General features: G+C 43.0%; 1 protein-coding gene and 1 long non-coding RNA gene across 2 annotated transcripts in view; both read left to right on the forward strand.

The window, feature by feature from the left end:
* The first annotated feature begins 6,368 nt into the window (after nt 1-6,368).
* Nucleotides 6,369-8,480, forward strand: LOC129853702 (uncharacterized). Its single transcript, XR_008759170.1, has 3 exons — nt 6,369-7,035; nt 7,756-7,894; nt 8,171-8,480. It is a non-coding gene; the product is annotated as an uncharacterized LOC129853702 (long non-coding RNA).
* A 5,790-nt stretch (nt 8,481-14,270) lies between these two features.
* scn4aa (sodium channel, voltage-gated, type IV, alpha, a) overlaps nt 14,271-15,657 on the forward strand; it is a 33,883-nt gene continuing 32,496 nt past the window's right edge. The window contains exons 1-3 of the mRNA XM_055922324.1: nt 14,271-14,558; nt 15,260-15,378; nt 15,568-15,657. Of these exons, the coding sequence (XP_055778299.1) occupies nt 14,304-14,558; nt 15,260-15,378; nt 15,568-15,657 (464 nt within the window). The 5' untranslated portion in view covers nt 14,271-14,303. The remainder of the gene's footprint in view (nt 14,559-15,259; nt 15,379-15,567) is intronic.

Below are 15,657 nucleotides of genomic sequence, written 5' to 3' on the forward strand. Positions count from 1 at the left end.
TCAAAAAAATAAAGGGAACACTAAAATAACACATCCTAGATCTGAATGAATGAAACATTCTTATCAAATACTTTTTTTCTTTACATAGTTGAATGTGCTGACTACAAAATCACACAAAAATTATCAATGGAAATCAAATTTATCAACCCATGGAGGTCTGGATTTGAAGTCACACTCAAAATTAAAGTGGAAAACCACACTACAGGCTGATCCAACTTTGATGTAATGTCCTTAAAACAAGTCAAAATGAGGCTCAGTAGTGTGTGTGGCCTCCACGTGCCTGTATGACCTCCCTACAATGCCTGGGCATGCTCCTGATGAGGTGGCGGATGGTCTCCTGAGGGATCTCCTCCCAGACCTGGACTAAAGCATCCGCCAACTCCTGGACAGTGTGGTGCAACGTGGCGTTGGTGGATGGAGAGAGACATGTTGTCCCAGATGTGCTCAATTGGATTCAGGTCTGGGAAACGGGCGGGCCGGTCCACAGCATCAATGCCTTCCTCTTGCAGGAACTGCTGACACACTCCAGCCACATGAGGTCTAGCATTGTCTTGCATTAGAAAGAACCCAGGGCCAACCCCACCAGCATATGGTCTCACAAGGGGTCTGAGGATCTCATCTCGGTACCTAATGGCAGTCAGGCTACCTCTGTCGAGCACATGGAGGGCTGTGCGGCCCCCCAAAGAAATGCCACCCCACACCATGACTGACCCACCGCCAAACCGGTCATGCTGGAGGATGTTGCAGGCAGCAGAACGTTCTCCACGGCGTCTCCAGACTCTGTCACGTCTGTCACATGTGCGTGTGAACCTGCTTTCATCTGTGAAGAGCACAGGGCGCCAGTGGCGAATTTGCCAATCTTGGTGTTCTCTGGCAAATGCCAAACGTCCTGCACGGTGTTGGGCTGTAAGCACAACCCCCACCTGTGGACGCGGGCCCTCATACCACCCTCTTGGAGTCTGTTTCTGACCGTTTGAGCAGACACATGCACATTTGTGGCCTGCTGGAGGTCATTTTGCAGGGCTCTGGCAGTGCTCCTCCCAATCCTCCTTGCACATAAGCGGAGGTAGCGGTCCTGCTGCTGGGTTGTTGCCCTCCTACGGCCTCCTCCATGTCTCCTGATGTACTGGCCTGTCTCATGGTAGCGCCTCCATGCTCTGGACACTACGCTGACAGACACAGCAAACCTTCTTGCCACAGCTCGCATTGATGTGCCATCCTGGATGAGCTGCACTACCTGAGCCACTTGTGTGGGTTGTAGACTCCGTCTCATGCTACCACTAGAGTGAAAGCACCGCCAGCATTCAAAAGTGATCAAAACATCAGCCAGGAAGCATAGGAACTGAGAAGTGGTCTGTGGTCACCACCTGCAGAACCACTCCTTTATTGGGGGTGTCTTGCTAATTGCCTATAATTTCCACCTTTTGTCTACTCCATTTGCACAACAGCATGTGAAATTTATTGTCAATCAGTGTTGCTTCCTAAGTGGACAGTTTGATTTCACAGAAGTGTGATTGACTTGGAGTTACATTGTGTTGTTTAAGTGTTCCCTTTATTTTTTTGAGCAGTGTATATATAATTGTAGAAAAAAAATGTAAAAAATGAAATATCACATTTACATAAGTATTCAGACCCTTTACTTAGTACTTTGTTAAAGCACCTTTGGCAGCGATTACAGCCGTGAGTCTTCTTGGCTATGACACTACAAGCTTGGCACACCTGTATTTGGGGAGTTTCTCCCATTCTTCTCTGCAGATCCACTCAAGCTCAGTCAGGTTGGATGGGGAACGTCGCTGTACAACTATTTTCAGGTTTCTCTAGATATGTTCGATCGAGTTCAAGTCCGGGCTCTGGCTTGGCCACTGAAGGACATTCAGAGACTTGTCCCGAAGCCACTGCTGCGTTGTCTTGGCTGTGTTCTTTGGGTTGTTGTCCTGTTGGAAGGTGAACCTTCGCCACAGTCTGTGGTCCTGAGCGCTCTGGAACAGATTTTCATCAAGGATCTCTCTGTACTTTGCTCCGTTCATCTTTCTCTCGATCGTGACTAGTCTCTCAGTCCCTGCCACTGAAAAACATCCCCACAACATGATGCTGCCACCACCATGCATCACCGTAGGGATGGTGCCAGGTTTCCTCCAGACGTGACCCATGGCATTCAGGCCAAAGAGTTCGATCTCGATTTCATCAGAACAGAGAATCTTGTTTCTCAAGGTCAGAGTCCTTTGGGTGCCTTTTGGCAAACTCTAAGTGGGCTGTCATGTGCCTTTTACTGAAGAGTGGCTTCTGTCTGGCCACTCTACCATAAAGGCCTGATTGGTGGAATGCTGCAGAGATGGTTGTCCTTCTGGAAGGTTCTCCCTTCTCCACAGAGGAAACCTTAGAGCTTTGTCAGTGATCATCGTGTTCTTGGTCACCTCCCTGACCACGGCCCTATTCCCCCGATTGCTCAGTTTGGCAGGGCGGCCAGCTCTAGGAAGAGTCTTAGTGGTTCCAAACTTCTTCCATTTTAATAATGATGTAGGCCACTGTGTTCTTGGGTACCTTCAATGCTGCAGACATTTGTTGGTACCGTTCCCCAGATCTGTGCCTCGACAAGATCCTGTCTCAGAGCTCTATGGGCAATTTCTTCAACCTTATGGCTTGGTGTTTGCTCTGACATGCACTGTCAACTGTGGGACCTTATATAGACAGGCGTGTATTTTTACAAATCATGTCCAATCAATGGAATTTATCACAGGTGGACTCCAATGAAGTTGTAGAAACATCTCAAGGATGATCAGTGGAAACAGGATGTAGCTGAGCTCAATTTCGAGTCTCATAGCAAAGGGTCTGAATACTTATGTACATAAGGTATGTTTTTTATTTTTAATACATTTGCATAAAATTCTAAAAAACAGTTTTTGCTTTGTCATTATGGGGTATTATGTGTAGATTGATGACTTGAAAAAATAATTTAATCAATTTTATTTTAAGGCTATAACGTAACAAAATGTGGAAAAAGTCAAGGAGTCTGAATACTTTCCGAATGCACTGTATGTTGTATATATATGCATATATACATAAATATATATATATATATATTTAATCTTTATTTAACCAGGTAGGCCAGTTGAGAACAAGTTCACATTTATAACTGTGACCTGGCCAAGATAAGGCAAAGCAGTGCGACACAAACAACAATACAGAGTTACACATGGAATAAACAAACAGACAGTCAATAACACAATAGAAAAGTCTATATACAGTGTGTGCAAATGAGGTAAGATTAGGGAGGTAAGGCAATAAATAGGCCATAGTGGCGAAATAATTACAATTTAGCAATTAAACATTGGAGTGATAGATGTGCAGAAGACGAATGTGCAAGTAGAGATACTGGGGTGCAAAAAAATATAAAAATATATGGGGATGAGGTAGTTAGGTGGGCTATTTACTGATGGGCAATGTACAGGTGCAATGATCTGTAAGCTGCTCTGACAGCTGATGCTTAAAGTTAGTGAGGGGTTAGGCGACGAATATGAAGCGAGGGTCAGCCAACGAGAGCATACAGATCACAGTGGTGGGTAGTATATAGTGATTTGGTGACAAAACGGATGGCACTGTGATAGATTGCATCCAATTTGCTGAGTAGAGTGTTGGGGGCTATTTTGTAAATGACATCGCCGAAGTCAAGGATCGGTAGGATATTCAGTTATACGAGGGTATGTTTGGCAGCATGAGTGAAGGATGCTTTGTTGTAAAATAGGAAGCCAATTCTAGATTTAATTTTGAATTAGAGATGCTTAATGTGAGTCTGGAAGGAGAGTTTACAGTCTAACCAGATACCTAGGTATTTGTAGTTGTCCACATATTCTAAGTCAGAACCGTCCAGAGTAGTGATGCTAGACGGGTGGGCAGGTGCAGACAGCGATTGGTTGAAGAGCATGCATTTAGTTTTACTTGCATTTAAGAGAAGTTGGAGGTAACAGAAGGAGAGTTGTATGGCATTGAAGCTCGTCTGGAGGTTAGTTAACACAGTGTCCAAAGAAGGGCCAGAAGTATACAGAATGGTGTCGTCTGCGTAGAGGTGGATCAGAGAATCACCAGCAGCAAGAGCGACATCATTGATGTATACAGAGAAAAGAGTTGGCCCGAGAATTGAACCCTGTGGCACCCCCATAGAGACTGCCAGAGGTCCGGACAACATGCCCTCCGATTTGACACACTGAACTCTATCTGAGAAGTAGTTGGTGAACCAGGCGATGCAGTCATTTGAGAAACCAAGGCAGTTGAGGCTGCCGATAAGAATTTGGTGATTGACAGAGTCGAAAGCCTTGGCCAGGTCGATGAAGAAGGCTACACAATATTTTATTTTATCGATGCCGGATATGATATCGTTTAGGACCTTGAGCGTGGCTGAGGTGCACCCATGACCAGCTCGGAAACCAGATTGCATAGCGGAGAAGGTATGTTGGGATTTGAAATGATCAGTGATCTGTTTGTTAACTTGGCTTTCGAAGACCTTAGAAAGGCAGGGTAGGATAGATATAGGTCTGTAACAGCTTGGTCTAGAGTGTCTCCCCCTTTGAAGAGGAGGATGACCGCTGCAGCTTTCCAATCTTTGTGGATCTCAGATTTTACGAAAAAGAGGTTGAACAGGTTAGTACCGTAATTTCCGGACTATAAGCCGCTACTTTTTTCCCACGCTATGAACCTTGCGCTTTATACAATGACTCGGCTAATTTATGGATTTTTCCCGCTTTCACAAATTCATGCCGCCAAAAAACTGAGCACCGTCACATAATGTGAAGTAAATCGAGCGCGCTCAAACTTTCCATCATTCTGATTACGGTAGTCATTTTGTCACCCTCATCATGGCAAAGACACGGAGAAATGCATATGATGCAGCTTTCAATTTGAAGGCGATCGATCTGGCTGTTTGAAAAAGAAATAGAGCTTCTGCACGGGAGCTTGGCCTTAATGAGTCGATGATAAGACGTTGGAAACAGCAGCGTGAGAAACTGACTTAGTGCAAAAAGACAACAAAAGCTTTCAGAGGAAAGAAAAGCAGATGGCCCGAACTAGAAAATGGATTGGATGACAAGTGGGGAGAAATCCTTTTCTAAAAAAGGCCGCATGCAAAGAGCGACTTATGGTCAAGTCTGCCAGTGGGTCCTGACAGCGTGGAGCTGCTGCTATTGAAGAGGGCAGCATAAGCTCAGCGGGGAATTTGCCTCCGGATGAAAGTGAGGAGAGCACAATGAAAACATCCAACATCGGATGAAGCAATTCTGAGGCTATTCAACTCCGACACCAAAGGAGATGACTTCAGTGGTTTCAGTGCACAGGAGGAAGATAGTGACCAAGGACTTTCTTGGTAGGCTACTGTTTACTGCTATTTAAAAAAAAAAATGTTACAAGCCTGTTTCGTTAAAGCCTATTTATTTTTGTTACAAGACGTGTTTCGTTAAAGCCTATTTATTTTTGTTACAAGCCGTGTTTCGTTTAAAGGCTGTGTAAAGTTAATTTGTTTCAATGTACCGGTAGGCACCTGCGGCTTATAGACACGTGCGGCTTATTTATGTACAAAATACATTTTTTTTTTAAATTCAGTGGGTGCGGCTTATATTCAGGTGCGCTTAATAGTCCAGCAATTACGGTAATAGGGGTTTCAAGAATTGTGGCAGATATTTTTAGAAAGAGAAGTTCCAGATTGTCTAGCCCAGCTGATTTGTAGGGTCCAGATTTTGCAGCTCTTTCAGAACATCAGCTATCTGGATTTGGGTGAAGGAGAAATGGGGAAGGCTTGGGAAAGTTGCTGTGGGGGGGTGCAGAGCTGTTGACCTGTGTAGGGGTAGCCAGGTGGAAAGCATGGCCAGCCGTAGAAAAATGCTTATTGAAATTCTCAATTATCGTGGATTTATCGGTGGTGACAGTGTTTCCTAGCCTCAGTGCAGTGGGCAGCTGGGAGGAGGTGCTCTTATTATCCATGGACTTTACAGTGTTCCAGAACTTTTTGGAGTTTGTGCTACAAGTTTCTGTTAGGAAAGCAAAGGCTAGCTTTTTCAAACTTCCTGTGTATATTGGTTCATATGGTATCCCAAAACAGCATAGTGGGATAATCGCAAACATGTCCTAATACACTTTTTTTGCAGACAAGATTAGCAAATTTAGGTATGAAATGGAAACAACAAACACTGAGCCTTCATACCCATGCACAACAGACCAAATAATTCAAGTGCAACTCAATATTGGAAAGGTGTTCCTAATGATTGGTATACTCAGTGTATATACTGTATATTGATGGGGGAAAAGTAACACCTGACTGAATAGTTTTCGGTTGGTTGAATTAGTTTAAGTACATATCATATAAGTTTTTGGAGTTCAGAGTCTAGAGTGTCTCCCCCTTTGAAGAGGGGGATGAGAAACAAATGAACTGGTCCTATCAGGAGCTTAAAGGTCAACTGGCATCGATATGCTGCAGAAACATAACATATTGTAATGAAACAGGCAGGGAGCAAGCCTCGAACCCTCGACCTTCAGGCCCGAAGTCCAGCGCGCTATCGACTGTGCCCCAAAAGCATGCTCTAGTGGCTGAGTTGACATCCGCGCTTATAAACCCAGGGTCGTTACACTACTCCCTCCTTTCAAAGAGCGCGTCCTCTCCACGTCTTATAGGAACGCGCTCACTGGCAAGCACTGTCGTGGATGCAAGGTCCAATCACACTTCTGACAACATTGTAATGAAACAGGCAGGGAGCAGGCCTCAAACCCTCGACCTTCTAGCCCCAAGTCCAGCGCGCTATCGTGTAGAGTCGATATCCGCGTTTATCCGCGTTACAATATTATAGTGTCAAATCCAGCTGCCATGTGGACATTTGTTGTCAAAGCTGCATATAGTTGGAACGCACATTTCGCTCGGCAATTATGAGTGAAAATGGGCTTCCATAAAGTTGGTGCAAACTTCCAATACATTTCAACAATATTGCCAGGAGTGGATTACATTCGACACGGTCACTTCTGCTGCCTGTCAACCGTCAAACCACTGCACTGGTGTTGGTGAGTACGTTAGCTAAGTTAAATAATTGGTACTAGTTAGCTAGGAGCTACTTTTGGTTATTCAACATTATTTGATAATGCTAGCGAACCAGGCTAGCTAAGATGCCACAGCTGAAAGGGGAATGGTACTGTAGCTAGCTAAATACATAAAGCTAATGTGATGTAACGTTAGCATGTCAGAGGAAAATTGTGCATAGCTCACATTAGCTAGCTACCTTGCTAACAACAGCTAACTGTAGCCCATTGACATTTAGGGTCAATACAGGGCAGGCACTTGGATACTAGCTTGCTAGCTAATCATGGGATGTAGCCAGCTTACTTTCAATAATGTTTCAAATCTAGCTAAAAATCTAGCTAAGATATGATAACTAACCCGGATTTGCAAGTTAGGTAGCTAACTATCTAGCATTCGGTGGCTTCGTCTGCTTAACCAAAAACAACAGGCCTGTTCTCGTAAAAGTGTGTGTATTTTCTTTGGCAGAAATAAATGAATTATGTTACTTGTCTACTACAAATATGGCTCTGGCAGCGAATACAAAACGTTTCAGCAAGCATTCAGCATCGTACACAGCTGGTTGCATAGTAACACCTCAGATTCACCTGCCTGAATCTGTTCTGTAGTTGCAGTCCTTCTATTAGCAAATAAATTACTTCCAAACGAGAACTTTTTATTCTCTCACTATATGTTTATTGAGTGATGATATTTGATTTCATCCACAGGCTATGTACAAAACCTGGTTGATTTGTAGTTCAGCAACGTTGTTGGAACCCCCCTGCCACATCAGGAGCTGTTACAGAAGGCTGAGGCAGTGGCCATACACCAGTCCTGCTTGAGAGTAATGGAGGACACTTGAATCAGGTTGGTCACATTTGATCTGGTCAATGGTCAAAATACTATCTGTCCTGGAATTCACCTAACCACCATTGATAATGTAATCAATGCTCTGCGTATATGTGTGTCTTGTACTGTATGTTGTAAGAAAGGTACCCCCTTCCACTGTACCAATGAACTACTGTGCCCACATGTCTCTTGTGAATCAGGATCTCTGATTGGCTATTTCAACTGTGTATTTACTGTTGGCTTCCATGACTGTATGGTGACAGTCTTTCTCTCCCTCCCTCTGTGATATTGGAGCTGGGTCGGATATAGGAGCCGAAGTCGGGCTTCTGCATGACCAGTATCTGTGATGAGAGGGACCTGGAGCTGATCTACGCTGCCATGCCAATCAGGCATTGGCAAACACTTCAGAAGGGACAAACAAACAGTGATTACTAATAAGACAGTACATCATAAGTGTTTAGTAATATCACCCTTTCACCCTGTCACTCATCAACTCTTCCTTGGATTTCTACAGATGGGAAGAAGAGTTGCTTTTCAGATGGAGTCCTCTGACTGAAAGGTTAATACTGATGTCTGAATTGGGAGAGACCTTGCAACTCAGCATTAAAATTTTACAAGACACATCTATTACTTTTTATTGTCTTTTGTTATTATCAAATCTATTGGTACTAGCAGAACACTGCTTATACAGTATTATGTAAAGTAAGGTTTATTCTACATGGAACTGTTACTTGAATATTATCAAAATACTTTGTTTAGAATATCTACAAAAATTAATCAATTGAACTCTTCTCATATTACTCTGTAGGCTGCTGCCTGATCAATTGTCAGTTACCTACTAAGTAGTATGAGAGTGCCATCCTCCTGCATCTCACATCTGCCTGTACTGTAGTTATTGAACTGCTAGGCCCATTGGTTGAGGCAAAATCTGTCATATCCAGGATGGAGTATCATGCACTCCACCCCTCCTGCCACCTGACTTTACCTATCCATAACCTGTAATACATTACATAGATGGAAGGGACTTCATCACCCAGAGAGCTGTGCATGTCAGTCTCTACACACAACTTTTTTTATTTGCTAGGTAAGTGTAGGCATACTATCTTTATATGCACATCAATATGATATTTACAGCATAACATGTTTTGTCTTTGTAACATGAACACACATCGATTTTTGTTGATAAATGCATGTACAGTACACTCAAGCTGGGCAATGTTTGTGCAATATCCACATGTAGCCTACACCTGTTGTAGGGATATTAGTAGTTCTGGGATTTGTCCCCTGGGAAAGATCTAACAGCGGACATAAGGAGAGACAAGACAAAACTAGGCAGTTAGAATATTGTGTTGTAGGACAGCTGAGCTGACTCAAGACCGGGTCTTCAACACGCTGTTAATATAGTTTCCATGGTAACATGTATTTACATGACGTGATGAAACATTGAAACTGCGTTGCAAGCTACTTTCGTAGCAAGGAGTTATCTTCTTATGGCTGCAGGGGCAGTATTGAGTAGCTTGGATGAAAGGTGCACAGAGGTGCCCAGAGTAAACGGCCTGCTCCTCAGTCATAGTTGCTAATATATGCATATTGTTAGTAGTATTGGATAGAAAACACTCTGAAGTTTCTAAAACTGTTTGAATTATGTCTGTGAGTATAACAGAACTCATATGGCACGCAAAATCCTGAGAAGTTCCACTTCCTGTTTGGATTTTTTCTGAGGCTGCTAGATTTTCAACCAAGCTCCCAATGAAATTACAGCGAGATATGGATGAGTTTTCATACGGCTTCCACTAGATGTCAACAGCCAATAGAACTTTGTCTGATGACTCTAATGTGAAGGGGGGCCGAAGGAGACTAGAATGAGTAATCACTGCCATGAGGTGACCACGCATTGAACACGCGCGTTCACGTGATAGGCAGCTCCATTCCATCTCTCAACTGAAGTCAATGTAATTCTCCGGTTGGGACGTTATTCAAGATGTATGTTAACAACATTCTTAAGATTGATTCAATACATTGTTTGACATGTTTCTACCGACTGTTACGGAACTTTTGGACATTTCGTCACGTTATAGTGGACGCGCTTTGAGACTTTGGAATTGTTTACCAAACGCGCTAACCAAAGTAGCTAATTGGACATAAATAACGGACATTATCGAACAAATCAAGCATTTATTGTGGACCTGGGATTTCTAGGACTGCATTCTGATGAAGTTCATCAAAGGTAAGGAAACATTTATCATGTATTTTCTGGTTTCTGTTGACTCCAACATGGCGGCTAATTTGGCTATTGTTCTGAGCGCCGTCTCAGATTATTGCATGGTTTGCTTTTTTCGTAATTCTTTTTTGAAATCTGACACAGCTGTTGCATTAAGGAGAGGTATATCTATAATTCCATGTGTATAACTTGTATTATCATCTACATTTATGATGAGAATTTCTGTTGAAACGATGTGGCTATGCAAAATCACTTGATGTTTTTGGAACTAGTGAATGTAACGCGCCAATGTAAACTCAGATTTTTTTATAGAAATATGAACTTTATCAAACAAAACATGCATGTATTGTGTAACATGAAGTCCTATGAGTGTCATCTGATGAAGATCATCAAAGGTTAGTGATTCATTTTATCTCTTTCTGCTTTTTGTGACTGCTATATTTCGCTGGAAAAATGGCTGTGCTTATTGTCGTTTGGTGGTGACCTAACATAATCGTTTGTAGTGCTTTCGCTGAAAAGCATTTTTGAAATCGGACACTTTGGTGGGATTAATAACAAGATTACCTTTAAAATTATATAAGACACATGTATGTTTGGGGAATTTTAATTATGAGATTTCTGTTATTTGAATTTGGCGCCCTGCACTTTCACTGGCTGTTGTCATATCGATCCCGTTAGCGGGATGCAGCCATAAGAAGTTGTAGAAGGATTGTCTCATGAAACACATGCCAGACACTGGCTTCTTGCTGTCTTGCCATAACTGATTTGACAGAGAAATATCTGCTAGATAGGATGGCCAGCTGCAGCTATCACCAAATCTATGCTAGCTAGCTGCTGTCAGCTTGGCTAATCACAGGGTCAGCGCTGACTCTTGAGATGGCGAGTCAATCAGGAGGGGAGAAGTCCTCGACTTCAAAACGTTCTCCATAGCAAAGCTATCTTAGCTTACCTTTCTGTACTCACTACTGCCCATGTTTTTTTGTGATTGAATGTCAAAGAAACAAGCACGTCAAACCACACCCCTAGACAACTCTCATTTGCTCTCAGCCATGGCCGCTTGCATTTCTTAATAACCATTGATGGAAAACAAGGCCAAATCAGGAAGTGCAGTAGCTCTTTAGTTCTTAGCTTCTCCAGAGAAAAGCAAACCGTCTCGACTGGTCGCTGAACACAATGTTGTGCTAGCATGTAAGCAATGCCAATTGGCCTGGATACTGGCCGTCTGCTAAGCTAATAAGTAATATGATTGGGTGGGGTTACATTGAGACTGGATCTAGATCAAGGCAATGAAGCCTGGGATCATTACCAACTCGTAGACACGCATACACTCTTAGAAAAAAAGGTGCTATATAGAACCTAAAAGGGTTCTTGGGCTGGCTGCACAGGAGAACCCTTTGAAGAACCCTTTTTGATTCCAGGTAGAATTGTTCTGGTTTCCATGTAAAATCCTTACCACAGAGGGGTCTACATGGAACCCAAAAGACTTCTACCTGGAACCAAAAAAGGTTATCCTATGGGGACAGCCAAAGAACCCTTTTGGAACCCATGTTTCTAAGAGTGTACCACATACTGTACATACAATCAGTGCTTGACTTGGGCAGGAGCCGAGTACCAGCACCTCACATTTTTTTTACTGCTTAAGTTCCTTCACCTCTTATAGAATATTAGCTCTAAAGTATTGTGGAGTTCCTGCACCTAAATAGAATACTCTTTCCCACACGGGCTCACACTTATACAAACATACCTCCCTGCACATATACACACAATCATGACACTTACAAGTGTGTAAGTATGTAACTAATCTTTGTATTTTGTTTCTCAACTGCAAAAAGTATCGACGCCAATGGTAAGGACATGGCATCATGTATCCCAAGCAATGATTTCATCCCAAATGTGGATGGGCCTACCCATTAGGCAACATTTCAGATCTGATGTTCTGATTGTGTGCTGTTAATAAAAGGTATACTGAAAAAAATTGCTACTGTAAGAGTATACATAAAATATATGTCCAGACTGTGGGACATCTACATAAGTACAGCAATAGCCTCAGTGTCATGTTTTAAGGTACCAACGAGAAGTTAAAGTGTTGAATTAAACAGGTACTAGTTTAACAGAGGTGGTTCAGTGAAACATGCTCATGTGATGAGTAAACCATTTTTATGGGGACTGGATCTAGATCAAGGCATTCAAGCCTGGGATCGTTACCAAGTCGCAGACAAACATACCACATACGCTCAGTGCTTGATGTGGGCAGGAGCTCACCGGAGCTGAGTACCGGCACCTCACATTTTTTTACTGCTTGAGTTCCTGCACCTCTTATAGAATATTAGCTCAAAAGTATTGTGGGGTTCCTGCACCTAAATATAAACAGTATCAGCACACAAAATGAGTACCAGAACCTATTTCAGTCCAAGTCAAACACTGCATACACTCTTTCACACACATATGTCCGTGCACATATACACACATAAGCATGATACTTACAAGTAAGTGTGTAATTAATCTTTGTATTTTGTTTCTCAACTGCAAAAAGTATCGACGCCAATGGTTAAAGACTTGGCGCCATGTATCCCAAGCAACGATTTCATCCCAAATGTGGATGGGCCTACCTATTAGGCAACATTTCAGATCTAATGTTCTGGTTGTGTGCTGTTAATCAAAGGTATACTGAAAATAATTGCTACGGTGAGAGTATGCATAAGCTATATGTCCAGACTGTGTGACATCTACACAAATATAGCAATGGCATCAATGTCATGTTTTAAGGTAGCAAAGAGAAGGTAATGTGTTCGATACTAGTGTAACGGAAGTGGTTCAGTGAAGCAAGCTCATGTTATGAGTAAACTTGCCTAAGATCTAAAGTCTTGCATTAACTCCCTGAGCTTATGCCTATAGGTTTAAGCCCTGCAGGCTAATGCAGTCATGTGTCACATAGACAACCCAGGTTCAATATCTGAACAGTGGCATTGGTTGTTACGGAGAAAAGGAGGAGGTCAAAGGGGGGGTGAAGTGTAATGGAGCCGGAAGTGTTTTTTTCTCACAGAAGACTGGCATGCTGATACTCACATTGTTTGTCTACCCTAGCATAATCTAATGAGATGGTCTGTCCTTGCCTGAAGTCTACCGTTTACTCCCCGAGCTAATTCCTAGGCTTTAGCTCAGTGGGCTAATGCAGTGGTGTGGCATGCAGACACAGGTTCAATAACTGGTCAGTGGCATTGTTGGGGTGACCTGGATTTTGTCACTTAATGCCTGTCAGCTGCTGGGGTTGTTCCATAGAGGAGGAGGTCAAAGGTGGTGAAGTGTAGCAGGGTTGGTGAACCACGATCGTGTGATGAGGAATTGTGCCTGAGACTACAATTTGTGTTACATTTTTGAGCTAATACCTAGGATTTAGCTCAGTAGCCTTTGTCGTTTTATGGCATGCAGACAACCAATGTTCGATACACCACTGTTTGCTAGTGTGAATGACTGGGTATCTATCTAGTGTGCACCAGAAACTGAACTGGGTTCAGAATACACCTTGAAATCATTTCAAATACTTTCACTGTGCTCGATTGAGCTTGCCTGTTGGAATGGAACTAATAGAGCCTGTGGAAAAGTTCCAAAAGTTCCAACCCCTTCCCCGCCCACCTGGCACTCCTGGCTGGCTGAAGCAAACGCTCAAATTATTTAAATGATTTCAAATAGTGTATGAACCCAGGTTTGACTAGAAACACCAGAGTGTTGCAATCTTGTCTCTCCCTCTCTTATCCTGGCTCACTATATAGAGACCCTTGTGTGAAAGTATCTCTTTTCACTGTCTCTCCTCTAAAAATACCCTTATTGCATGGTTTCTTCTTGTAAAAGTCCTCCCTCCGTTCCTCTGCTCACTCCAGGGCAGTGTTCAACTCCTGGCGACCCACAGTGTTTTGTTCCAGCCCAGTAATTACACACCTGATTCAACTAATCACCTAATTTAAGACCCTTAATTAGCTAAAATCAGGTTTGTTAGTACTGGGCAGGAACAAAAGCCTACATACCTTGTGGGTCCTCAGGACCATGATTGAAGAACACGCTCTAGAGAGAACCAGCTATGGCTATGACTCCATAGAGATGTGTTCTATTTAATTCTGTGGATGACTCTCTCCCTCGCTCTTTCTCTTTCTATAGCTCACTCTAGACTAGAGCGATTCTGGTGTGGTGGTATCTCTTCGCAATGCGAAGATGGCACCCCTGCTCCCTCCCACAGGCGCTGATGCGTTCCGCCGCTTCACCCCGGAATCCCTGGCAGAGATCGAGAGGCTCATGGAGGAAAAGCGAATAGCCGCGGAAGTAGAAGGGTACGTAGATGATGGGCCGTCGGAGCCCAGCAAAGACCTGGAAGCCGGCAAGGGTCTGCCCATGATCTTTGGAGACGCCCCAACGGAGATGCTCAACACACCTCTGGAGGACATAGACCCCTTCTACAAAGCAAAGAAGGTCAGTCCAGGACACCTAAAGCTCACCTAGCAATTTCACTGGACTGTAATACATAAACATCTTTGCTTTTTGTTTTAGTACCTTTTTTTTTTACATAGTCATGACTCAAGCAAAGTAGACTTATCCCGAAGAAACTATATTTAGACATGTCATGACAGCTGACTTAACATACATGTGTTGCACGCTAAGGCCCCAATTTTTATCACTTGCCAATAAAAGGAAAACCACACTACGGGTTCACGAGATTCACAAGGTTCTCAATCGTTAATGTTGTTTCAGAGGTGTTAACTGCATGCATTCAAAGAGACACACCCCACACACACTTTTCCTTTCAGAGACATTGCCATTGGATATTGCCACTGAACCAAGCCTGTCCTTTAACATTCTGAGTGAACCTACAGTGTGGTTTTCCTTGATCTGTAACAGAATGAATTGGGGGCTAAGACGGGTTAGCGAACTAGGCTGCTAGCCTGGATTAGCTTGCTGGAATGTCACTGCAATATGACAGGGTGGATGACTTGACAAATATGATTCCATAAGTTGTCCGGAGTGCATGTAATATCCTTTATGTCATGCATAAGACTGCATTACCACCATGTAAGCTTTGTGTTCAGAGTTGAATCTTTATTATTTTACAAGTTGTTATTTTAGTCCTCTCACTTAGCAGTGCGGTAATGTCTTTTCATGTTGTGTTTTTCCAGACCTTTATCGTCATCACCAAAGGAAACACAATCTTCAGGTTCAATGCCGAATCAGCTTGCTACATTCTAAGCCCCTTCAATCTTCTTAGAAGAGGAGCCATTAAAATTCTCATACATTCATATCCTTTTTAATGTAAGGACTTTAGCTGCCCTGTGTAGGGAAGGGGTGATTGTAAGAAGGATGGTCTTATATTGTTGTGTACTGTATATAAAGCTGTACGCCATCAGGGTTTAGCGACCTTTGATGTTACTATTGTCTTTTGCAGTACAATCAGTGTGCCCGCCAGTTTGCCTTGACTCTATATTAAGTTATTTAGCATGTTCATCATGATTACCATTCTGTCGAACTGCTTTTTTATGACGATGAGCGACCCACCGTCATGGAGTAAAACTGTGGA

Source organism: Salvelinus fontinalis, chromosome 1 (genome assembly GCF_029448725.1).
Source record: "Salvelinus fontinalis isolate EN_2023a chromosome 1, ASM2944872v1, whole genome shotgun sequence".
Taxonomy (NCBI): domain Eukaryota; kingdom Metazoa; phylum Chordata; class Actinopteri; order Salmoniformes; family Salmonidae; genus Salvelinus; species Salvelinus fontinalis.